Source organism: Penicillium hordei (assembly GCF_028827395.1).
Source record: "Penicillium hordei strain IBT 12815 chromosome Unknown utg000001l_segment0_segment0, whole genome shotgun sequence".
NCBI classification, from domain to species: domain Eukaryota; kingdom Fungi; phylum Ascomycota; class Eurotiomycetes; order Eurotiales; family Aspergillaceae; genus Penicillium; species Penicillium hordei.
The window spans coordinates 5,965,731-5,988,558 of record NW_026623142.1 but is presented as its reverse complement, the minus strand read 5'-3'; the positions used below and the strand labels follow the sequence as shown (position 1 = coordinate 5,988,558).

General features: G+C 48.1%; 12 protein-coding genes across 12 annotated transcripts; 6 read left to right on the top strand and 6 right to left on the bottom strand.

Annotated features, from left to right (window-relative positions):
• Window positions 1–109: 109 nt before the first annotated feature.
• N7537_002285 (uncharacterized protein) lies at window positions 110–1,183 on the bottom strand (the record flags this gene model as incomplete). Its single annotated transcript, XM_056893343.1, has 2 exons — window positions 110–951; window positions 1,006–1,183. 2 exons carry the CDS (start codon window positions 1,181–1,183, stop codon window positions 110–112), a joined length of 1,020 nt encoding a protein of 339 aa, XP_056758338.1.
• A 1,052-nt stretch (window positions 1,184–2,235) lies between these two features.
• N7537_002284 (ankyrin repeat domain-containing protein) lies at window positions 2,236–3,016 on the bottom strand (the record flags this gene model as incomplete). The annotated part of the gene is made up of 2 exons (XM_056893342.1): window positions 2,236–2,918; window positions 2,980–3,016. 2 exons carry the CDS (start codon window positions 3,014–3,016, stop codon window positions 2,236–2,238), a joined length of 720 nt encoding a protein of 239 aa, XP_056758337.1.
• A 777-nt stretch (window positions 3,017–3,793) lies between these two features.
• N7537_002283 (uncharacterized protein) lies at window positions 3,794–4,106 on the top strand (the record flags this gene model as incomplete). Its single annotated transcript, XM_056893341.1, has 2 exons — window positions 3,794–4,019; window positions 4,060–4,106. 2 exons carry the CDS (start codon window positions 3,794–3,796, stop codon window positions 4,104–4,106), a joined length of 273 nt encoding a protein of 90 aa, XP_056758336.1.
• A 1,743-nt stretch (window positions 4,107–5,849) lies between these two features.
• Window positions 5,850–6,236, top strand: N7537_002282 (nuclear transport factor 2 family protein; the record flags this gene model as incomplete). The annotated part of the gene is made up of 1 exon (XM_056893340.1): window positions 5,850–6,236. One exon carries the CDS (start codon window positions 5,850–5,852, stop codon window positions 6,234–6,236), a length of 387 nt encoding a protein of 128 aa, XP_056758335.1.
• Window positions 6,237–6,998: 762 nt separating this feature from the next.
• On the top strand, window positions 6,999–8,669 carry N7537_002281 (uncharacterized protein; the record flags this gene model as incomplete). Its single annotated transcript, XM_056893339.1, has 5 exons — window positions 6,999–7,095; window positions 7,151–7,396; window positions 7,459–8,271; window positions 8,332–8,434; window positions 8,561–8,669. 5 exons carry the CDS (start codon window positions 6,999–7,001, stop codon window positions 8,667–8,669), a joined length of 1,368 nt encoding a protein of 455 aa, XP_056758334.1.
• A 972-nt stretch (window positions 8,670–9,641) lies between these two features.
• On the top strand, window positions 9,642–11,043 carry N7537_002280 (FAD-dependent oxidoreductase; the record flags this gene model as incomplete). Its single annotated transcript, XM_056893338.1, has 2 exons — window positions 9,642–10,628; window positions 10,684–11,043. The coding sequence occupies 2 exons, from the start codon at window positions 9,642–9,644 to the stop codon at window positions 11,041–11,043; spliced, it is 1,347 nt and encodes a 448-aa protein (XP_056758333.1).
• Window positions 11,044–11,986: 943 nt separating this feature from the next.
• On the bottom strand, window positions 11,987–13,197 carry N7537_002279 (pectate lyase family protein; the record flags this gene model as incomplete). Its single annotated transcript, XM_056893337.1, has 5 exons — window positions 11,987–12,451; window positions 12,511–12,596; window positions 12,657–12,742; window positions 12,794–13,020; window positions 13,087–13,197. 5 exons carry the CDS (start codon window positions 13,195–13,197, stop codon window positions 11,987–11,989), a joined length of 975 nt encoding a protein of 324 aa, XP_056758332.1.
• A 1,012-nt stretch (window positions 13,198–14,209) lies between these two features.
• On the top strand, window positions 14,210–15,529 carry N7537_002278 (isopenicillin N synthase family dioxygenase; the record flags this gene model as incomplete). The annotated part of the gene is made up of 6 exons (XM_056893336.1): window positions 14,210–14,350; window positions 14,405–14,557; window positions 14,621–14,701; window positions 14,750–15,136; window positions 15,195–15,374; window positions 15,425–15,529. The coding sequence occupies 6 exons, from the start codon at window positions 14,210–14,212 to the stop codon at window positions 15,527–15,529; spliced, it is 1,047 nt and encodes a 348-aa protein (XP_056758331.1).
• A 703-nt stretch (window positions 15,530–16,232) lies between these two features.
• On the top strand, window positions 16,233–17,758 carry N7537_002277 (FAD-binding oxidoreductase; the record flags this gene model as incomplete). The annotated part of the gene is made up of 3 exons (XM_056893335.1): window positions 16,233–16,364; window positions 16,414–17,575; window positions 17,634–17,758. The coding sequence occupies 3 exons, from the start codon at window positions 16,233–16,235 to the stop codon at window positions 17,756–17,758; spliced, it is 1,419 nt and encodes a 472-aa protein (XP_056758330.1).
• Window positions 17,759–17,981: 223 nt separating this feature from the next.
• On the bottom strand, window positions 17,982–19,648 carry N7537_002276 (putative aldehyde dehydrogenase; the record flags this gene model as incomplete). Its single annotated transcript, XM_056893334.1, has 4 exons — window positions 17,982–18,266; window positions 18,333–19,038; window positions 19,103–19,553; window positions 19,600–19,648. The coding sequence occupies 4 exons, from the start codon at window positions 19,646–19,648 to the stop codon at window positions 17,982–17,984; spliced, it is 1,491 nt and encodes a 496-aa protein (XP_056758329.1).
• A 620-nt stretch (window positions 19,649–20,268) lies between these two features.
• Window positions 20,269–21,145, bottom strand: N7537_002275 (YoaK family protein; the record flags this gene model as incomplete). The annotated part of the gene is made up of 3 exons (XM_056893333.1): window positions 20,269–20,855; window positions 20,921–20,950; window positions 21,013–21,145. The coding sequence occupies 3 exons, from the start codon at window positions 21,143–21,145 to the stop codon at window positions 20,269–20,271; spliced, it is 750 nt and encodes a 249-aa protein (XP_056758328.1).
• A 680-nt stretch (window positions 21,146–21,825) lies between these two features.
• Window positions 21,826–22,258, bottom strand: N7537_002274 (CTAG/PCC1 family protein; the record flags this gene model as incomplete). The annotated part of the gene is made up of 2 exons (XM_056893332.1): window positions 21,826–22,147; window positions 22,215–22,258. 2 exons carry the CDS (start codon window positions 22,256–22,258, stop codon window positions 21,826–21,828), a joined length of 366 nt encoding a protein of 121 aa, XP_056758327.1.
• Between the last annotated feature and the right edge of the window lie 570 nt (window positions 22,259–22,828).

Below are 22,828 nucleotides of genomic sequence, written 5' to 3'. Positions count from 1 at the left end.
CGACCAACAAGGCATTTATGCACGTGTCTTAGCATGATACCCAAGAATGCCGTACCGAGACGTTGAACCGTTGTGATTACAGCGACCCAAATCACTCAGAACATACATATTACAGCGCGGGGGTGTCTGCAAAAGCATAGCCAGTCATTTCCTGGAATCGCGCACCCACAATTCCATCCGCTATCTCCCGTAATTCCTTTTCCTCGTCGGCCGACAAGGAAACCTGCATACTCTCCAGATTCTCAACCAGCCGGTGTGTCTTGGTTGTTCCAGGAATTGGAAAGATGTCATCTCCCTGGGCAAGTAACCATGCCAAAGCCAGCTGCGCGGATGAAACACCCTTGGACGCAGCGATTTTCGCAATCTTGTCGACGACAGCCACATTATGTTCCAAATTCTCCTCCGTCAGCCAAGGAAGACGCGCCCGGGCATCCCCCGGCTTGACATCCCCCTTCGTGCGAATGGTATTGGTGAGAAAGCCGTTGCCAAGAGGGCTGTAGCATACAATGGCGACGCCTAGTTCACGGGCAGTCTCGAGAAGACGAAACTGTGGCGACTCGATGGCGCGACAGAAAAGGCTGTATTCGACCTGGACGGCCGTGATGGGGTGGACTGCATGTGCGCGTCGGAGGGACTCAGCGCTGCATTCGCTCAAGCCTATGTGTTTGATTTTTCCTGCGTTCTTGAGCTCGACCATGGCTTCCATGGTCTTTTCGACCGGGGTGACCTTGTCCAGACGGTGGATGTAGTAAATATCGAGGTAGGGTACATTGAGACGGCGGAGGGAGGATTCAATAGCTTTCCGGCAGTACTCAGGGGTGGAATCGATCTTGAATGTCCCTGTTGATAATATCATGCCGAACTTGCTGGACAAGAAGATGTCTTCGCGCTTGTTGGGGTTGGCGGAGAACCATTTGCCCAACACGTCCTCTGATGTGCCGTATTTATCAGCTGTAGGGGAGGCCATCAGCATTATAATCATTCTCTTTGTATGAATCTACCTACCAGTGTCCCAGAACGTTTCTCCTCGGTTATAGGCATCATCGATGAAAGCGAGATGATCAGCCTCCGATAGGGGCGCATTGTAAATTCCGCTCGCACTCATCAATCCCAAGCCCAGTCGAGGGACAAGGGGTCCATTGCGACCTAGCTGGCGCAAGGGTAGTTTACTCAAGGTTGCCATTTCTTGGCTTCAAGCTGGGCAAACACTCGATGTGACTGTTGACGAAGAGGGATAAAGCAAATAAAATGTCTGTTATGATAGTATAATGGTAAAAAGAGTGCGAAACTGACGTTTAAATAGCCAACAATCAATATGTTTTCCGCCGTCAACTCCGTCTGTTATAGAACCGCGAACCACCGAGTCTGTTAATCCCGCCGCTATCTCCACCACTAATACTTGGTCCACTAAGGACAACGTTATTCAATATAATAGGTCTGAACCAGAATGGATCAAATTCTCTTTGCCTCTATTATAGTTTTGGGGGGAAAAATTAGGCATTTTAGGGATGCATACGGACATGATTTCCAAGGTGCTATCCTCCGTACCCTGGACATTCGATATCCGGCGACATTCCTGGAACAAAGTGTGCTGATCTTGAATTGTTTGACATGGTTCTGCCTGTTCTTTGTGCCCTATGCATGTTTGCCATGGCTCCCCTAGCTATAGATAGATAGCTTTTGTTCCTTCAGAGATTATAGATCAGTTCAGTTTCTCCTTCCTCCCACTCCCTTCCATCATGAATTTATCAGAATCTGAGGACGATGATAAACGACTCATCCTACAGTCGTAATAATTCTCAAGCGTGGGAGCCTGACCACTTTGTCCAGGATTCACAATTTACTCCCAATCCAGAATACTACGGTCACACACCGCAATCAGGTTATCAATCCATCCTTTCCCACCACGTTAAACATTCTAACTCACACCAGTAAGATCTCAATAGGCTTAAAAAATAAAAATCGCGCAAGATCATTGTATAAATGATACGTAGCAGGAATTCACCGCATCACAAACGACCAAGGTAGCGTAGTGCAGGAGCATTCTGGCACGATATACACATGAACATGTAGTTATTCGGCAGTGCTAGATCTCGCCTGCCATCCAATAATGTCCCCCGCCATCATTAAGGTAAACAAGACTTGTGGTTAGAGCATAGGAGCCAGGGGCTTGAGGGTGCAACAACCACATGCTCTGAGGATAGGGTAGATAATAGTGACCGGGCAGACATTTGTTTAATAGGTTGAATGCCCGGGTCTATCTCGCGCTCCCTTTTCGATAAGGAGCCTCACTACAGCCTCGTGGCCATCCCCCGAGGCCCATCTGAGTGGTGTCATTCCATGTTTATCGGTAGCGTTGACGTCTGCCCCTTTGTCGATAAGAAGCCTCACTACCGCCTCGTGGCCATCCCCCGAGGCCCATCTGAGTGGTGTCATTCCATCTTCGTCGGTAGCGTTGACGTCTGCCCCTTTGTCGATAAGAAGCCTCACTACCGCCTCGTGGCCATCCCCCGAGGCCCATCTGAGTGGTGTCATTCCATGTTTATCGGTAGCGTTGACGTCTGCCCCTTTGTCGATAAGGAGCCTCACTACCGCCTCGTGGCCATCCCCTGAGGCCCATCTGAGGGGTGTCATTCCGTGTTTATCGGTAGCGTTGACATCTGCCCCTTTGTCGATAAGAAGCCTCACTACCGCCTCGTGGCCATCCCCCGAGGCCCATCTGAGTGGTGTCATTCCATCTTCGTCGGTAACGTTGACGTCTGCCCCTTTGTCGATAAGAAGCCTCGCTACCACCTCGTGGCCACCCCCTGAGGCCCATCTGAGGGGTGTCATCCCATATTCGTCGGTAGCGTTGACGTCATAGTGAGTATTGGTCAACCACAGATCCCGTAGGTATGCTTGATATACCTCTGGTTGTACTAAAGGTAGTCGCACCAATCAGCCGGGTCTTATCGGAGTTACCTACATTTCTCCACTTACGGAATAGAGCAGTGACATGACCATAGTTCTGGCCCATTTGGAATCCAGAGTTCAGACTGTCAAATAATATACGAGATGCCATGATTACAGCCAGGCGGTTTGTTTTTGCAAAGGGTAGTCAGCCCACGGTTCGGTCTCCAGACTGCTAATATGCCCACCGTCACGTGGTTCATGAAACAGAGCTACACAGGGAACCAATCGTTATAACCTAAAGACTCCGTATCCACCTAGAGAGGCAGGATATTTGTCTGCTTGCAATAATTAGAAGTCAATGCGAAAATCTAGCTCCATGTTTTAGTTCATCATTATTAGCCTCCAGTGGAAAGGAACGCTCTCGTTGGAGTGCTGGAGAATCTCGAGATGAACTATAGAGTATTAATCATGTTCTCATTTCCAAAAAATTACGGAGCCACAGATGACTTGATTACCTGTTACAAGACAATTCGAGATCTTGCAACGGGCTAAATTAAAGATGGACTAGCGTGTTTCATGATAGAGTTCGGGAAAGAATCAGAGGGGAAAAAGTCGTGAAACTGATTTCAAGCACATCTCTATGCGATTGATATCTCGATGCCTAGGCGCAAGAAGGACCTTTAAAGCGCAGAGGACGGACATGAAGAAGACGGCGGCGCCCAGTGAACCCTGGCCATCCAAGAGACCGAAGAGCAATCACGTTTACTAGAAGCTGACCAAATTGCCTCTGTGGTTGTCTCCCAAATACTCTCGAAATTGTCCGTCCCATGGGTTTTCTTACAAGGTATGCCGCCAACTATACGCTGCTGGATACGCGGTTGATGACCTCTTGCTCGTCAACATGTGCTCCCATTGCACAGAGAATGTTCCTGTCAAAACTGACCTCGGCCTGGCAATGTTCGACGTCATCTCCCAACAAGATGAAAGTGGAGTCTGGAGTATGACAGACAACACTAATCGTCACTTGCAAGCGCTGTTTGCTGCTGTTGCTGCGTACAACGCTCCGCCACTTGAAAATGGGGGACGACCCCTTGCGAAGCGTACAGCGGTTATTTGGGCACAGAAGGGTATGATTGGACGAGCTGCAGGAGATCCAGAACTTTCTAGAGTTTTGGAGGAGGAAATTCCTTCAGAGGCCTATCCCGGGTTCATAGAGGATCCCAGGCTCGGTGCCGTTGGTTGGAGTCTGGCTCATAAGACAAGTGTCGACCTTAGTCCTAACGGATGGGTCTAGACCTTCGCAAATCCCATAAATGGGCCCGGACCCTAGGCCCACGACGGTAGGCTATGGGCTCAACCTTTAATGCCCAACCCAACCCGCAGCCCACCGTAGGTTGGGCTGTGGGCCCCTATAAAAACCCATGTAGGCGATGATAAAGCGGACTCTATAATCGTTATATTACAACCTTCTACCAATCGGTAGGGGTCGAGATATAACCGAAAAGGTGAATATTGATATTTTAATATTAGATATATATCTAGGTTTTATAGGGAAGTACTACTACTTTTTAGTAAACCTCTATAGTTTTGAAAAATTTCTTAATTAATGCCTACTATCGTATCTTTTTACGTGATATAGAGAGAATACTAGTAACTAATTCTTAATCATTAGATTTAATAAAATATTACCTTAGGGATTAGGGTAAGAAATAGACGTAAAATAGAGGTAATTTAATTAATCCTAAGAGGGGGGTTCAACTTATCTTAGTATCTAAATTCTCGGCATGTTTATATTGTTTAGGGCTTATTTGGGCCCCTATTAACCTATAGTGGGCTCGAGGTATAAGCCTATAGCCCATCGGTGGAAAGGACCAGGCCCAAAACCCAACCCATTTGCGGGTTGGGTTGGGTTGGGCTTTGGGCTTTATGGGCTCTGCGGAGGTCTAGACCTGGCTGATTAGTGCGACTACCTTTAGTACAACCAGAGGTATATCAAGCATACAATATACCTACGGGATCTGTGGTTGACCAATCCGATCCCTCGCGGCCCCTCCGCTTTCCTTAGCCAAGGGCAGGGGCACCACTGCACCGTCCGAATCTCAAGTTAGCCTATTGGACTTGGAAAGAAGAGTCCTGTTGCATATATAACAGTAATATGGCGGTATATATTATCAACTGAGATTTGACATACCTCAATGCTGGGATTGGGTCGCCCATATTCGTCCTCGTGAGCACCCATGGACTCACTGGGCGCTCACTAAGCATCAATCGTTCTACACGTGACTGAACTGAGCATAATCACTAATCTGAGTCCGTGCTGACATCTACTCAGTGAGCTTGAGCCTGAGTACCCTCATAGAAGCGGCGGCAGATCAAATAGGAAAGCCCCACCCGCCAGGGAAAATCCGGTACATATACTAGGTACATGTATAACGTGTTAGCGTCCAAGTATCACAGCAAGAGTCGCCTTGAATAATAATAAAAGAATTTCATCTTATTGGTGATGAGCACCAATCTAGTAAAAAAATCTAAATGTCATTCCATGGACGAACGCGTGTAGGTGGGTGCCCCATGAAGCCCAGTGATAGCATCTCAAGCCACTGACTGCCGGACGTTGAAACGTGGAGGCATGACGCATGTCAAGCATATCCCTAGTGCTATTTACAGTCCTTCGAATCTACAACATAAATGGCAAACACCAAATGGCACATACGCTGATCCCCGGAGATTAAATTGTTTGGTTCTCAACGTCATCTGACGTCATTTTAATATAAGGTACCAGCATGGCAAAACAATAAAATCAAGGCCAGGGACACTCAAAATCATTCCATCTCTCTGGCTTCTAGTTTGTCTTATACCATCACATTGGCATTCGCATTCGCATCGCATAGTCTAAACAGCGTGTTTCCTCTAACACCCCACCAGTCCAAGTCATACACAACCCATAACCACCCACCATGCCTTCAATGCACGAACGTATCCGCGAGGACCTCCTCAACAAAGAACGTGCACTCTGGACAGCCCTCACATCCGCTGATCCAGCACCCGCCATCTGGAAACTCAGCAACCCGGAAGCTTGTTTCCTATTCCCTGAGATGCGCATCATCACACTCGAGGACGAAGATGCTTTCAAGAAAGCCGTCCGGCCACCCTTTCACCGATTCGACGCCTACCAGTTTGAGGAGGTACGAGTCATTATCGTCGATCTGATGGCAGGCGTCGTCACATACAAGATCCGCGCTGTGCGCGGAAAGAAAGAATACACTGCCTCGGGCTCGACGACTTGGAGTCAAGGGTCGGATGGAGAATGGACGTTGGCTTGTCATCAAGAAACTTTGATGTAAATGGATTATATATGTGTTAATCTTTCTTTTTTTTTTTTATACACCCCGTTTCTTCGATACCTTTTGCGGACTGGGGGAATGTGATCTCGGCGAGCGGCGAATTTGTGTTTTAAGTGATATGATGCAATGTATCACGAGTCAACGAATCTTTTAATGCCAGATGCACGATTGAAGTTATTTGAAGTTAAGAACTGTGTTTTTAGTAGATTAAGTGGCTTTCAAAGTGTTGTCGTGCCGAATCAGCGATTGATTAGCCAATTAATGCGATGATCTCTATGTACGGAGTACCCCGTACTGCATATCAATTGCGATCGACACTTAAAATAGTCAATATTTAAAATATTGCTTTTTGATTGGCAGTCTTTGAAACTGAATTGTGATTGATCTGATGATTTCTTCTTTTGGGGCCGATCTATTTAATTGATTCAGCTGTGGCGCAGTTTCTTTGAATGCACCAATTCAATAATGCAAGCCTCCTTGCTCTACCAGCAAATTTTGACAAGGGATAGCCCATCTACCACCCCAGTCCGGCTTGTTATTAGTCAAATCATGTCAGACAATTGCATGATGAATCATGCACGTACGCAGCTGAATGTGTCAAATCCTTCAACAGGGGTAATGCATGGATTTCAATAAAGATATTATGTAAGCGGATCAGCTTTAGAGAGAGTAACTAGTTGGTCTAGGTAAAACACAAGGAATGTTCCCCCTTTTTTTTTTCACTGACCCGATCATTCAGTTCATGGAACGACCTGGGACACTATGGGAGCCGTATCAGACCACCAAGAACCATGGGGTTTCCAATGGCGATCGTCCACTTACTTCATTGTCGCGACAGTGGCAGTGGCTTTGCTTACGGGTAGGCTCTTCGGGCATATAGCCTAAAAAAGGACATATATTAATCCAGCCCATAGATATGTATCTGTATGGATTTATCGTTCCACTTCTCCCATTCGTGCTGGAGCATCGACTGGGACTTGACCCCTCGCTCACCCAACGCATAAGCACAGCGCTGATATCCCAGACCGCGCTGGTGATGGTCGTGGCAAACCCCCTGGTCGGGTATCATGCCGATCGCTCGGGCGCGAAACGTGCCTGGCTGTTATTTGGACTTGCGGGTGCATTGTTGGGCTCTTTGGTACTCGCCATGGCGACTTCATGTAAGTGACGGCCGACTACCCGGGGATGGACATTTCCAGCGAGATAATTAATTTCAGTGCAGTATGGACTCTCTTTACCGGGCGCCTTGTACAGTCTCTTGCAAGTACTTGTATCTGGGTGGTAGGCTTGGCTACCCTGGCGGACAATGTCCCTCCCGGTGAGCTGGGGAAAATGTATGGGTTCGTGACTATTGCCATTGGTGTAGGAACATCGGGCGGACCACTTGTGGCGGGTGTTCTGTTTGATGTAGGTGGATACTGGGTGGCTTGGTCCAGTGTGCTTTTCGTTATTGTGTTTGATGTGATCCTGCGATTTCTCATGCTAGAACGGTCGTGTGACCCAAGTGGACCAGTCCGCGCGGAGCGGGCCGGGCAAGATCCCGAGCGGGAGGCACTTTTGCCACCATCAACTGACCCAGATCAACAGACAAGCGGTCAAGCTGTATCAGAGAAAACGGGTATACAATTCTATCTATGTCTATGTAGCAACGGTCGCTTCATTGGTGGTGTGGTTAGTTATTTCTGCTTCGCCGTTTTAACCGCCAGCTTCGACACAACCCTTCCTCTCCATGTGCGCGATGCGTTCCATTGGGGCAGCCTCCCCGCTGGATTATTGTTTGCGGCTTTCCAGGGCCCTGCGGTGTTCTTTAGCGTTCCTGTCGGCTTGCTGAAAGATCGGGTGGGGACTAGATACCCGACCACGATCGGTTTTGCCCTTCTGGTGCCTTTAATGTGGCTGATCGGTGTTCCTGGGGACGAACGGTTTCCCTGGGCCAGTGAAGAGAGGATTGGTTCGATCATATACAGCATAGCTGTCACAAGTATCGGGATTGTGATATGCTTACTCAATGGGGTGGGTATGATGGAAGCCACTCGTAAGTTTTTTCTTATTTTTTTTACGTCACGTTGGGAAGTGGATCATAACGATTTTTCAGAAGCCGTTGATGAGATCGAAGGAAGGAACCCCGGAATCTTCGGTCCGAATGGCGGGTATTCGAGGGCAATATCAGTCTCCAGTATCAGTTGGACGATGGGAATGTTTGTTGGGCCGATACTTTCGGGATATGGTACGGAACAAATCGGATACTATGGAATGAATTGTGTGTTGGGTCCGTATAAGCCCCTGTCTGGATTTCTTCATCTCTCAACGCTAACGGCGACCAGCGGGGATGTGCGGACTTTGTTCTTTGACCGCCTTTCGAAATCTAAAATCGTCCGTGCCTCGGTTGGGCGAAGAGACTGCGAAATGAGAGAACCAATGTCCCGCGTATGATATTGCCCAAATTCCACCGGTGTTTGAGATTGGACAGGGGTTATCTCGCTTAAAAAAACGGGAAAACAAAGAAAACGGCAGAGGCGAAAAGAAAGTTAAAATTTTTTTCTCTTTTTTTGATAGGCCCGATTTTTTTTTAACGTTGGCGCAAACAAAAGCACCAAAAGGGGGGCCGATTACTTTGGAATATCGTTGGAATATGCATAGAAGGTTAATGGTGCCATGCAACTCCTACCCGAGGTAGCAATATATAATCGAAGCACACCACCCCAGACTAGAAAGTAGGGGGAAAGTTGGAAGTGGAACTGGACCTGTAAATCCTTTCATCACCGGAACCAACCAAGTCCAAACAAAGTGGATAGAAGGACTCTTAAGTGGTGTTTCAGTCTTATAGGTCGATCTTTTAGTGCTCCAGTCCCAAAGGAGACAAAATTGGCAAAGTAAGACAAAGCTACAAACGCTGCTGTCAATTTCTCCGGTCCGACGGGTTCTTTCCGTTAGACTAGTCTCCCGAGCTCCTGCCGCAATTGATTCTGAGGTCTATTTTTTTTTCCAAATTTCATCTATTTTCTTTGCATAAACTTACCACGGATCTGCGGAAGTTCCCCCAGACCCCACGCCACTCGCAAATGCTTACCTAGATAATCCCCATATTTCAAATGAGTTACTTACTCAGATATGTATCTAAATGTGAGCTAGTTATACATTCAAAATTGTGATAACCATGGTTGTGACTGAGAGACTCCACCTCGGATTCCACGGATGCACTGGCCGAAGCATTTCCTTCCCCGGCCGAATTTTAGAGGATTCTAGGCCGTTAGTGTTTTTTTTAGGTGCATAGTCTAATATTAATCCTTGACAATAGTGGGAATCGTCAGTTGAAAAATTCTGCGGTATAAGATCATGCCGAGATAAATTCCTTCAGGGTCCTTCGCTCCCTCCGAAATCTCGTCACTCTACTCAATACATGCAATGGAACCAATTAGCCCCCCACAGAATATCGCCATCATCGGCGCTGGCATCGCGGGTATCGCGTGCGCATTGTCTATATCCCGAGAACTTTCTCCCTTTGTGCCGAACCTGAAAATTACAGTCTACGAGCGACATGACATATTATCCACATCCGGCGGTGCTATCAATTTGACTCCCGTCGCACAAAGGCATCTCGCCCAACTGGGTGTGCTAGATGAGTTGGACCGGATGGGTCCCGAGGGCGGTGCCGATGTCGATGCTATTGAACTCTTCTCCATGCGTTCGGGCCGCTCCATCGGCTCTATCAACTTCACAGACAACCGAGGAAAAGGATTTGGTGGATACAAGGGCCGAAGAGTCATGCGGATTTCTTTGTCCGTAGCCATGTTAACAGTGGCGGAGCGGGCTCGGAATGTGGAGGTTGTCTTTGGCAAAAAAGTGATTGGTGGCGAGGAATTCGAGGATAGAGCCGTCGTGCATTTCCAGGACGGCACAAAGGCAGTGGGAGACTTAGTCATCGGATGCGATGGCGTCCACTCGGCGGTTCGGACCCGGTTTGTTGACGTCGACCGACCGGCTGAGTACACGGGCCTATCGTTTTTGCAGGCCACGGTTGACTCGGATACAATTTCATCCCCCACTCACTTCCGCACATCATCGCTCAATATCTCGCGACATGGCTCAATGCTGGCTAGCTATTGTGACCGTGATTGCGAACAGATCTTCGCTGCTGCTATCGTTCAATTTAGTCGTGAGTCGCTGAGCAGCTATCGACTGGAGCCCGGTCAAGATTGGGCCACCCAGCACAAAATTCGCTGCGCCCTCCGCGAGGAGGTAAAAGCTCGCTTTGGCAAGTGTGCCATTCCCTGTATCAAAGAATTGATTGAGGGTAAAGCGGACTGGATGCTTTACCCCGTATATCAAGTTCGCCCCGGAGGGCGTTGGTGCCTGAATCGAGTTATTTTGCTGGGCGATGCAGCACATGCGGTATGTCCCATCCATAAAAAACCACCTATTTGGTCATTTCTAACAAGCTATACAGATGCCTCCGCGTGATGAATCGGCTGCATACGCATTAGACGACGCAATCTTGTTCTCTCGAATTTTGGCAAGCTATCGTTCGGAGCCTCTGACCGAGGCTTTCGATACATACGAATCTCTTCGTCGCGATACAATCAACCATGCATTTAAGCAATCCCGTCGTATGTGGGAACGAAACCGTGAGATGGGATTCTTAGAGGGCAAAATTAAGGAATGGATGATGGCTTTCCATCTCAAAACCAACGAAAACGCACGTGAGGCCGCATGGGCCTTTGATGCAACTAAGATGGCCCTCCCCACACCAGCGCCTAGTGAAGACCTGGTTTCATTGGATTCATTTTTGAGAGACCGGACTCTATGAAGAGGAAATGACATTTTTAAAGGAGTGTGGCGGAGTTTGGGTTGGCCTGCATGGACTGGAGTGTGAATCATTTTAATTAATCGATACCCGGTAATTAGCTCCCAGAATATATCTAAATCGATATTCTTGTGGAAGTTTCCCCAAAAATATTATTTTGTCTTTCATTTATTCGGACTTTCATCTGCTCAATGCTACTTTTGGTTTGTTCTCGGTCACGTTTAGGTGCCGTCCACTCAACCTTGGAACGGAACAGACACTACCTGCGTCGATCCCAACCTACCAGAATAGTTTAAATTTCTTTTTCAACTCCTAATTTCTTCATCTTAATTCAGTTGTAGAATTATTAAAGTAATGCCGAACAGATGCGTGGATTTATACATTGTAGTTGGGAAATAGGCTCCCTGCTCCCCACTACGCATTTGCCCTTGCCTCTTCTTCTTTTTCCATATGCTGTTATGTAAGCATTGAGATTAACTATGAGGTTACAAGTAGCAGATAGACACAGATTGAGAATACACACTCCTACACCTCACTGAATCCACTTCCAGGGCAGTGCCCCCGGGTTCCCTTGTATGCAAAGTCGGGTGTGAAGCTAAACTACGAGTGCTGAATCGACCCGTATGCCGTAGAGCATACAGCCTTGAGCGTTCCCCTCTTCAATATATATATGTATAGTTGCCGATCTCATGAACTCCACAATCTTTTTATTCTTTTCTCCATCTCACTTCTTTCTTCAAAGATATGATTGATGAGCTGCTCTACTATCCTATAGCAATTCTTTAATCCCACAATATTATATGCTAACACTTTTACAGGATATTATTGCCGGCAAAAAGATAGATTTTCCTAGAGACTAAACTACAAGTTCAACCCAAATAGACACAAACTGCCCTTCCCCGACAGCAATTCCTTACTTGTTACAAAACTTCTCCTATAGAGTTGCTTAGAAGGTAAGGGTCTGACCAGCAGTACCAACGACAGCAGCCTTGACCTTAGCCGAGCCAAGCAGGTCGTAGTCGTAGGGAACCGACTTCAGGGTTCCAGCCTCAGCAGTGTTCTCTCCGCTACCGAAGTCGTTGTCATTGGCCACAGCATAGCCAGAGTCGGTAGAGTAGAGGGGCTTCTTGCTATCAACAAAGGTGTTGGACTCAACCAGAAGCTGGGCGCCTTGGCGGGTGTTGATGCCGTCGGAGACGTTCTCGTAGTAGCTGTTGTAGACGTGGCCAGTACCGAAACGGAAGGAAGGACCGCGTGAGTTGATGTTGTTCCAGTAGTTGTTGTTCTGGGTGACGTGCAAGTAACCGGTGTCCTCGTCGCCGTTGCTGTCAGAGTGTCCGATCAGGGAGGCCTTCCAGTGGTCGTGGATGAAGGTGTTAGAGACAGTGACGAAGTCGGCAGCGTGGGTAATCTTGTTCACGTTAGCATCTGTCGTTTATTCGAATTCAATATCTTGTGATTTGAACTTACATCGATGAGTCCGTCGTAGTAGTCCTTGTCGTGGTCTCTGTCAGATGAGACGTCGCAGTGGTCAATCCACACATTGGTCGATTTTTCTAAGCCGAGTCAGCATTTCTCCTGTCCTCAGTGGATGACCTTTAGCATGATGTACTCACGAACACCAATGGCGTCACCGTTCTCGGCAAGAACCTTCTGCACACCCAGGTTGCGGATGATGACGTTCTTCTGTTCCTTGACCAGACTATATTGGTTTTAGTATTACGTTGAATCGATGGTTGGAATGACAACATACAGGCCGAAACCGCTCAGGATAGCCTTAGAATCCTTGCCGACGATGCTAGTGTTGCTTCCAACACGAACTTGCTTGGCGGCCTCGGTGATGGTGCCGTCCACAACGACAACCTTGGCATCATCGCCCGTGACTGCGGCTGTGAAGGCAGCATACGACGAGACGGTGGTGGTAGTGCCACCAGCACCACCTTTGGTGCCTCCATTCTCACTGGCATAACCAGTAGCAACCTAACTCAGAGCGAGGTTAAGATGTTGCTCAGAAGTGTATTGAACGACTCGCGCATTGATACTCACATCCTCGATGCTTGCGCGCTTTCCCAGATGGGTTGTTGCAGTAGGAGCTCCCAGTGCAAGGCTGGACAAGCAGCCGAGCAGAGAAACTGCCATCAAGTTGAAAGGAGCCATTGTGAAAAAAAAAAAAAAAAGAGATATTAAAGGAATGAAAGAGCAAAGTGAATCGCCAGGATGCTTTGCCGGAGTGAATGAGTGATATCAGAATATTGAGAGTATATCACGGTCGACTAAGGGGATTATATACATTTCAAGAGCTCTATATAAGTTTCTGAAACAAGCTACTCCGTACATCCACCATCGTCCTGATTGTTGGAGAATTTGCGTGCTGGATAATCTCTTCCGGTGCGGCCAAACCGAAGATTTACCGAGATGGATATGATGGCAGCAAATTTCCGACGCGTCAAGTATCAGATTGACGCTCCAGGGGGTTCTCCTGTGACAGCCAAGATCACATCATGTTTCCTCTGGGACATAATGCTTGGCATGAATTGGTCGAAGCTCGGAGTCTAGAACGGGATTGGGAGCTTCCGGGCCAAGAACACTACACCCGTGCACACACTACTGGATGGAAGCCTCATGGATGGATAAATATTCATCACCGATGAGCTGCTTGTTAATTTATTCTCGGGATTTATTTGCCGGAAGAACCTCCGCAAATAATTTGAAACCTCAGGAGTGAGTTCTTGCCAAGTGTTCCGGGGTTTCACAGTCCCGATCTTGGCATTCAGACGCGTCAAGGGAGATGTTCGATTTCCATCAATGGCCCAATTTTATGAAGCATAAGCCTTCATTCCCGCACTTTTTCAAAGTCAGAGTTGATGATCATAGGAACTTTGCTTTGTATGATGTTTTGTATGTGTTGATAATGGAGGGCTCAATAGTACGGGGTAAAATGACGTGATCGCGTTAGTTAATGAAGTCTTTTGACAACCTCAATTTTCGGATCTCCGAGTATTCGACACATTTTACATATCCAACCTGGTCCTAAAACTCTGCGGAATATTTCCGATAGTTCCTCCAGGTCATCTCGTGGCTGAGTAATCCCTGTTCCAACTGTACTGGATTTGCGGGGAAAGGGAACGATCGATCCTAAGACACTTCCAAGTTGATTACAATAGGCGGAATGGCAGGGACATTTTCATCCGTGCCGATCGTCGACTTCGCTCGGCTGAACGACCCCGTGACGAAAGATGAGGAGCTCTCGAATTTACGTGAAGCCATCTTCGTCGTTGGGTTCCTATATTTGACCAACACAGGGTTAGAGGTGCGGATCACAAACCATGTGGGTGACCGAGATGCTGATCCACAATTGAGATAGAACCTAATTCATCATACCCATGAAAATCTACCCAAACTTTTTGCTCTGTCGTCAGAGGCCAAGGAGAAATGCAATATGATTAACTCCCCTTCGTTTCTCGGCTATACTCGCCTCGGTGCCGAGACCACTGCGACAAAAACAGATCTTCGCGAGGTGAGATTATTTTCTGCTAGAATCTGCTAACCTTCTCGGGTACTAATTTTCCGGTTGTTCTAGCAATTTGATTTTGGCACCCCTGGAGTGAAGCCCTGGACAGAGCAGGACCCGTTTTGGCAACGGCTTGAAGGGCCCAATCAGGTAAGTCACCCACTTTGGACGCGTGTCCCGACTACTAACTCTCCATAGTACCCAGATTACCCAGGGGCTCAAGGTCTGGTTGACGAATATATCGCGAAGACTGATAGCCTAGCACAAGCATTCATACGTCTTGTCGCAGAATGCCTGTCCCTCCCACGGGAGACATTTGATGGCTTCAAGGGTAACATGAGCCGGCTAAAATTTGTCAAATACCCACCTGCCACGCAAAACTCCCAGGGTGTTGGTCCTCACAAGGACTCGGCGGGTCTTTTTACCTTTCTGTCCCAGGATAATACAGGAGGACTACAGGTCCTTAATAAGAAGGGAGAATGGATCAACGTGCCTCCCATTGAGGGGAGTCTCGTCGTGAATATCCAACAGGGATTCGAAGCCATCACTGGAGGGATATGCGCAGCCACGACCCACCGAGTTATCGTATGTTTGCCGTACTATTCATCACTGTGGGGCCTTCCTAACATATTGCTACTCCTAGGCGCCTACTTCTCAAACACGTTATAGCATCCCGTTCTTCCAGGGCGTGAGACTAGACTTGACGCTAGATCAGCTCAAGGAATCCGCTGCTCACATCGTGCAGCGAATTCCAGCCTCTGACGATAAGAAGAAACGGGCAGTTGATGTGCCGAGTGAATTCCTTTCTCCTTTGTATTCTTGCGTGAGTGGCTCTAGTTTGACTATCCTATGCAGGAGACTAACAAATCATAGTTCGGCGAGGCTCATTTGAGAAATCGCATCCTAAGCCATCCGGACGTGGGTCAGCGGTGGTATTCAGAGCTGTATGCAAAGTATTCCCAACAGGTCCTAAAATAGACTAGGAAAGGAGTATTATGAATCCTAGTTAATTGGTCCTAATTAACAGGGAATCAGCTACTAACTCGGAATTTCAACTTGCCAAGGATGTAGACTATCCACAGAAGCAGGATCAACATTGCCAATGCAGTTTGACATCGTTTACGTCTCTCTGTATACCAATTGCATCGTGTTGTATCGTATGGGACTATTTCAGTTCAGGCTGCTTTCAGTCGATAGACTCTAGCATTCTTCTTCTTTCTGATTCCATTACAAATTCAATAATAGAGGGGGGATCTACAGGGCGGCAGTGAAGTCTATTGGACGGGTTGGGGATTTATTTCTGGCACCCGGTGTAACGTTTGCAAGAATCCAATTCATCCAATACTCAGAGCGTAGTTCTATCTGTACTATTTTCAAGGGAGTCTTGAAGCAAAAGCCGCTCAGCTCGAATATATATATATATATTCAGCAAAGAAGAAAGGGAAAACAGAGACCGAGACTGTGCAAACCCCAACTCATACATAAATTTCTGAGCGGGTTGAAAGCAAAATACAGAATACGAACAATTTTCAAGGCATTGTATGAATTCTTACCGAGTTCAGGGTTATCCTCGTTCTTTTGTTGGCCAAGTGTTACTTCAGGTGTTACCCCAAGGGCAATACAGAAATACCCACAACTCGGCGGGGTGAATGTTTGTGTCCACTCTTCCCACTCTCCAACCATGCCCGAAATCAATTCTACAGCACTCCAGGCTCTGCGGAGTCGCCTAAAGGCCGCGACCATCTATACACCTGAATCAGAGAGTTACAAAGATGTTATAGTCCGGTGGTCGGACACTGGAATGAAATATGCGGTACGGAACATAAACATAACAAACGAGACGACCGACTGATAAATTGCAGGGCGTCGTAGTCCAACCCATTGATGCGTTGGATATCTCGGCCGCGCTATCGTGGGCACAAGAGCATAGTATCGACCTTGCCGTGAAAGGTGGAGGTCATTCATGTGCCGGCACAAGCTCGAGCGATGGTGGCCTGGTCATTGATCTGTCGCGCATGAAAGAAGTGACAGTGGATACCGAGCAGAAGACTATCACTGCCCAGGGCGGAGCAACCTGGAAGGAAGTCGATGATACTGGTGCAGCTCACGGGTTGGCAGCCGTAGGGGGTACTGTAAACCACACTGGCGTTGGAGGACTCACTCTAGGGGGTGGTTATGGCTGGCTGAGCGGAGCGTATGGCCTCACTATTGACAATCTCCTGTCCGCGACCGTCGTTTTAGCCGACGGTCATACCGTCACGGCCTCTGCCACTGAGAACGCCGATCTATTTTGGGGGTTGCGAGGTGCAGGGTACAACTTTGGCGTCGTGATAGATTTCACCTACCAGGCCTATGACCAGAAAGATCCAGTGTACGCTGGCCTCCTTGGATTCGCTCCTGACAAGTTGGAAGGAATTATCCATGCATTAAACGAATCCCTGGCAAATCCCGACTCTCGCTTCGGTGCGATGTGCGTTTTTGCGTTGGCACCTGATGGATCTGGGCCGTTGATCATCGTGATTGGTTTCTACAACGGCCCACGCGAAGAAGGCCAGAAGAAATTTTCCAGCTTCACAGCCCTTGAGCCAGTTCTAAATACCCTTGATATGGTCCCATACTCTGTGGTGAACACATTACAGAACCCCGTAGCGACCTACGGTGATCGGAAGTCTTTCAAGGGCATTTTCTACGCGCCGCCATTGGATCCTCACTTTGCCAGGGTGATCTTCGATGATTTCATGGCCAAGATTGAGAGTGAACCAGATCTCAAGGCGTCTGCCATCATTCTCGAGTTTACCGATATGCGCAAGATTTGCGAAGTGCCGCTGACTGCAACCGCGCTGGCAAGCCGAAACCCTACTCAGAATGGTATCATCTTTTTGAGATGGACCGACTCCTCCAAAGATCTAGAACATCGCGCTTGGGCACGAGAAGTCCAGTCCAAGTGGAAAGTTGAGTCGGATGCCAGAACCAAAGATCAGGGTGTAGATTTGAGTGTGCCTCAGTACATCAACTACGCAGAACGTGAGTCCATTTCATCCAAAAATATTTGCACCTCGATAGATACTAACATTATACCTAGCTGGTGACTCTATGGTAAGCAATATCTACGGTGTAAACCTCGAGAGACTGCAGGAGGTGAAGGCGAAGTATGATCCAAAGAACGTTTTCCACAAAATGCAGCCTATTCCAACGGGAAAGAAATAGCATGAGCGAGGATTCAATGAATAAAAAAAGCGGTTGCTGGCCGGCTTTTTCTTGAAATAGTTTCCGGGACTTGTTCTCCGAGAAATTCCCGTTTTCCTTTGGTGTGACTGCACAGAAGGGTCTATATTGCAAGCACGTACAGTTATATTTACAACTAGGAGAATCAAGAGAACAAATTGCAACGAATTGAGGGATGATACGCCTATTCAGCCATACATGACACTCATAGCCGCGGAAGAATGTTATACTTCACAGCCTTCACAGTAGTCCAACCCTCGAGAGCATCCTCACCCATGTCTCGTCCAAATCCACTTTGCTTTACTCCCCCAAATGGAACATTAGGACTGAGCATCGCCCAGGCATTGACAGTCACTTGACCTGACTCAAGTTCCTTAATCACGCGATGAGCGCGGTTAACATCATTGGTAAAAATGGCCGCACTGAGGCCGTGATGAGAGTCATTGGCTTTGAAGATGACTTCCTCCTCCGTGGTAAACTTGGCAATACTCTGCAATTTGTGTCGGGATTAGTATTCAAAATTTAAAGAAATAGGCTTGCATGGAAGCTTGCTTACCGCAACAGGACCGAAGATCTCCTCGCGCATGATTGTCGTATCATCGCCCACGTCCGCAAAAGCGGTGTTTTCGACGAAATATCCCTTGTCACCAATCCGCTTACCACCAAATAGAAGCTTGGCTCCAGATTGCTTTCCTTGACGAATGAAGTCAAGAATCTTCTCATGCTGCACACGACTAACCACCGGCCCCTTTGTAGTAGAAGCATCCAAAGGATTACCGGCGACTGTCGGAGCATCAGCGGCGGCCTTTTTGTAAGCCTCGATGAATCTATCATAAATAGAGGCCTGAACATAGATACGCGATCCGGCCGCACATATTTGCCCGTTATTGGCCGTGATTCCAATCCGAGTCCAGAGAAGTGCGTTTTCAATATCGCAGTCGTCAAAGACAATAGACGGCCCTTTGCCGCCGAGTTCAAGACTGACTTTCTTTAGGTTGGTTCGGGATGCTGCTTGCAAAATTTTGCGCCCTGAAAGGTCACTACCAGTGAAGGCAATCTTGCGTACGTCCATATGTTCCGACAAAGCTTGGCCTGCGCTGGCGCCTTCGCCCGTAACGATATTGACAACCCCAGGAGGAATGCCGGCTTCCTTTACTAGCTCGGCAAGCTTCTGGGCGTATAATGGCGATAGCTCGGAAGACTTGATGATCAAAACGTTACCGGTAACCAGAGCAGGAGCCAGCTTCCAAATAGTGATCATCCTGAGAACGCGTTAGAAGTCTTTGAGGGTTCCAGGGTGAATACAGGTGGGACGGAAAAGCTTACAGCGGAGCATTCCAAGGCACAATCGCGCCACAGACACCTAAAGGCTCGCGATGGGTGTAGGCAATTCCACCATCTATGTCAAGTGTCTTGCCATCAATCTTCCCGGCCCAGCCTGCATAATATCGCAGACAGCCGATCGCCTGGGGGATGTTCATTCCGATCGAATCGGTATACAGAACGCCTGCATCAACGGCCTCTAGTGATGCCATATCTTTTGCATCGCGCTCCAGCAGATCTGCAAGTTTGAGCAATAGCTGGGCTTTGACGGGTCCAGGAACTGTTCTCCATGTTTTGAAGGCTGACTTGGCAGATTCTACAGCCTTATTGATATCCTCCGGGCCTGCGGCGGAGATTGTTCCAAGTTGAATGCCAGTTGAGGGGTTCTCCACTGCTAGAGTGAGACCGGTAGCGGAGGGGACAAATTCATTGTGGATAAAAAGTCCCGTCGGAACTAGGAGGGTTAGCAACGGTCACATCTAGAGTTAAGACGGACTTACTTGTAATTTGGCGGCCTTGGATGCCTGTTACAGTCAATCCCGAAGACATTTTTATTTTTATGGAAGAAGTGAGATGTCAAATCCGCAATAGCTTTCCTGCAGATGTATGACATTTGTACCTGATCCCTTCGGAACGTTCCGTCGCGGAACTGTCATGCGGAAACCCACAATTCCCATTCCCGAGGTATGTATGTAGTATAGTAATCAGTCAAAAGAGGGGACAATGGATTGTTTGGAGCGATAATTTGATTGAAATCCTTGAAATCGATGATAGAGATTACATATAAACAAGAATGGACGGCCTCCAACACGCTCCTTTTGTGTGCAATTTTCGTGTTTTATCTTCTAGTTGTCTGCAAACAGGGGAGGGCATAAAGCTAAATGTGGTTGGAGCGCAGATCATTCTCCCATGTACAACTATTGATTGAAACGAAGGGTTCATCATATCATCATTCCCCAATCTGACCACACCCAACCTGTGTATCGGCCTCTTTTCAAGATGGCGACGGAGTTGCGACCGCAGTGGAAGGAGATAAACGGCGTAAGACTAGGTATGGCCTGTATTCGTATTCGGTTAATCTGTTGAACTGTACACTGACATTCCTTGACGGTTGTGTCAAGTCTGCCTTTGATAGCCCCAACACTGAACGGAGGAACTCACGATGCCCTCTATTTAGTTTTCCAAAAGGCCCAGGCTAGGACGAGCAAGCCCTTGATACCAGCTGCCAGCCAGAGAATGGGAGCAACCCCCCCGGTGACTTTAGTGACCCATCCACCGACGATGGCGCCCACAAGCGTCAACACAAACGCAATGATCCGCCGGTCGCGTTTCACATTCCTAATAAGAAACAGCTGGGGGTCCGACATTAGATCGCAGAGGAGACTGGTAATCACCACGGTCGGGATCTCATTGTATCCCAAGGCACGACTCGCTACAATCTGACCGGCAGACTGGATACTAAGGAGAATGATCGGGACTTCCTGATCCCATGGGGGTGCTGTCTGTGAACCTTTGCCGGCTAGCGTACTAGAAACGGCACCTCCTTGAACCAGTCCAGCCGTAAGCAGGATTATACTGGCCTGTAGCAGGAAAGACAACATCAACGACACTCGTCGCCGAGTGCCTAGGACGCGATGTAATCGTGCGAAGACGAAGGATCCCAGGATGAAACATCCGATGGATGTGAGCGAGCGTGCCCAGCCATATGGACGGAGGTTTTGGTGCGATGCACCCAGTCCGACGAAGATGGTGTTTCCTACAAACCATGGGGATTGTTCGACCCTGATGTGGGATTGTAGATGAGTGAGCTTGTGATCTTACCTGTTTGCATAGAGACAAAAGTGTTGTAGGCTATGGATGTTAGTGTCAAATGTGCCGCAGTTGAGTAGACAGGACTTGGGGCTTGTTCCTACCCCTGTATATCGTACTATCTACAAGTCCCGATGTCAAACAACAAGCAAAAAGTAGGAGGTCAGCATGCTGAGGCTCGAGTTCAGCTTTTAGAGATGTTGAAAGTCCACCGAATGCGCCCTTTTCACGGTCCATTTCCGATGTTATTGACTACAATGAGAGAGAAATGGGGAGGATGATGGAAACACAAAGATACGCAGGGAACCATCAAAATTAAACACAACCGAAAGAGGCATTTTTTTTTTCTTTTCCGCGGCGATTGAAGGACAGGTGAATAGACTATGAAATCTGCCAACGCTTCCTTCCCCTCCCATCCCCCGGTCAATCGCATCATCATCCTACCTAATTGATGCACCCTAAGACGGAGCCAAGGTGCAGTGAAAAACTCCGAAACTCCGCGGACATCTAAGGAATCTGCAGGAATTGAGACCAGATAAGGATAGCCACTATCACATGTCGTGCATAGCGCCCTTGGTATTTCTGTTGGATGGGCCCGGGGACAAAGCCGAGTGCATATCAACTTAGTCTCCGATGCACGCCTAGAGTGCCAAGGATGACCCGGTGGGATACGCGTCGGCCGGCTGCTTGGCGGCAAATTTCTTCTACTAAACCCCATTCACAGACAGGACTCGTGTCACTATGGGTTCCCATGGAGGGGTTGATGTGCGACCTGCTGTGCATGATCCCCAATCCTTGTGGCAAGCCAAGCGTCTCAGAGTTTCAAGACAAATCCTCCCGGCGGGCGATCCCGAAAGCGATGAGGCCAAGACGGACGGGAACAATAGCGCATATCGCTGTAAGGCAGATCCAAAAATTCAGCCCTCCATCTCAGCCTTGAGTACGTCAATATCCAATTCTGCCATGACGCCAAGCACCACACCTAGATTCTCCATAAATCCGTTGACAGAAACGCGCAGCATCCGGTTGGTTGTCGCGATGTATGTTATCTTCAACACGGTTTTAGCCTCATCGGGGTCCTGCTTTTGTTTCTTTTCCTTCGGCTGGGATGGTGCTTCGACCGCCGGAGCCCCAAGGGTGAGAGTCCGTCGTACGAAAGGGGATAGTTCGGCGTCAACTTCCAAAGCGCGTAGAGCGCATGATGCAAGGCGATTGGTTGGGAGAGGTACGGATATTGTGCTGAGTCAAAAAGTGAGTATTGATTGCCTTTGTTTTGGAGCTAGTTTGGGGTGGGGGAGGGGCTTACAGTGAGTAAGGAAACTCGGAATTGGTTGGTTGTGTGAGAGCCATGATAGGCCGAATTGAGTTGATAAAAGTAAAAAGGGGATCGTCCTTGTGAGTTCAAAAGGGGGTATTCCAAGTAACAGGGGTGAAATGAGTTAGTGGTATAGTGAAGATGGGGTAGAAATTGGCGATGCAGTTCGGAGTCCCAGAGGAGGAATTCCGGCCCGGGGAAATTACATGGCTGACTCAGCCCCACGGCGATAGCCCAACAAGGCTAGAAGAGTCTTGACTTACCTACCTTGGCACTTCGTGTACACAAGGTACACATTGCACGACAGTACGCGTTGATTCGCTATACAGCAGTACAATAGCACCTTTTGTATTTTTTGGGTGATGATCTCCCGGTCTGAAGAGCTTGGCGAACGAGGGTCTTTGTGGAACGGTGCATTGAGCCAAGAGACGGAAACCCCTCTGAAGATGGCGTGGCGAAGATCTCTCCCGTGAAAAGAGCGCAAATGCATTGCGACACTTTACAATATGCAGTCATCTTGCCAAGGTACTCAGATTGATTAAATTTCTCTGAGAAGTAAGTCCTCAGGATCAACATTGTGGGTCGAGTTCTTCATCCCCAGCCTA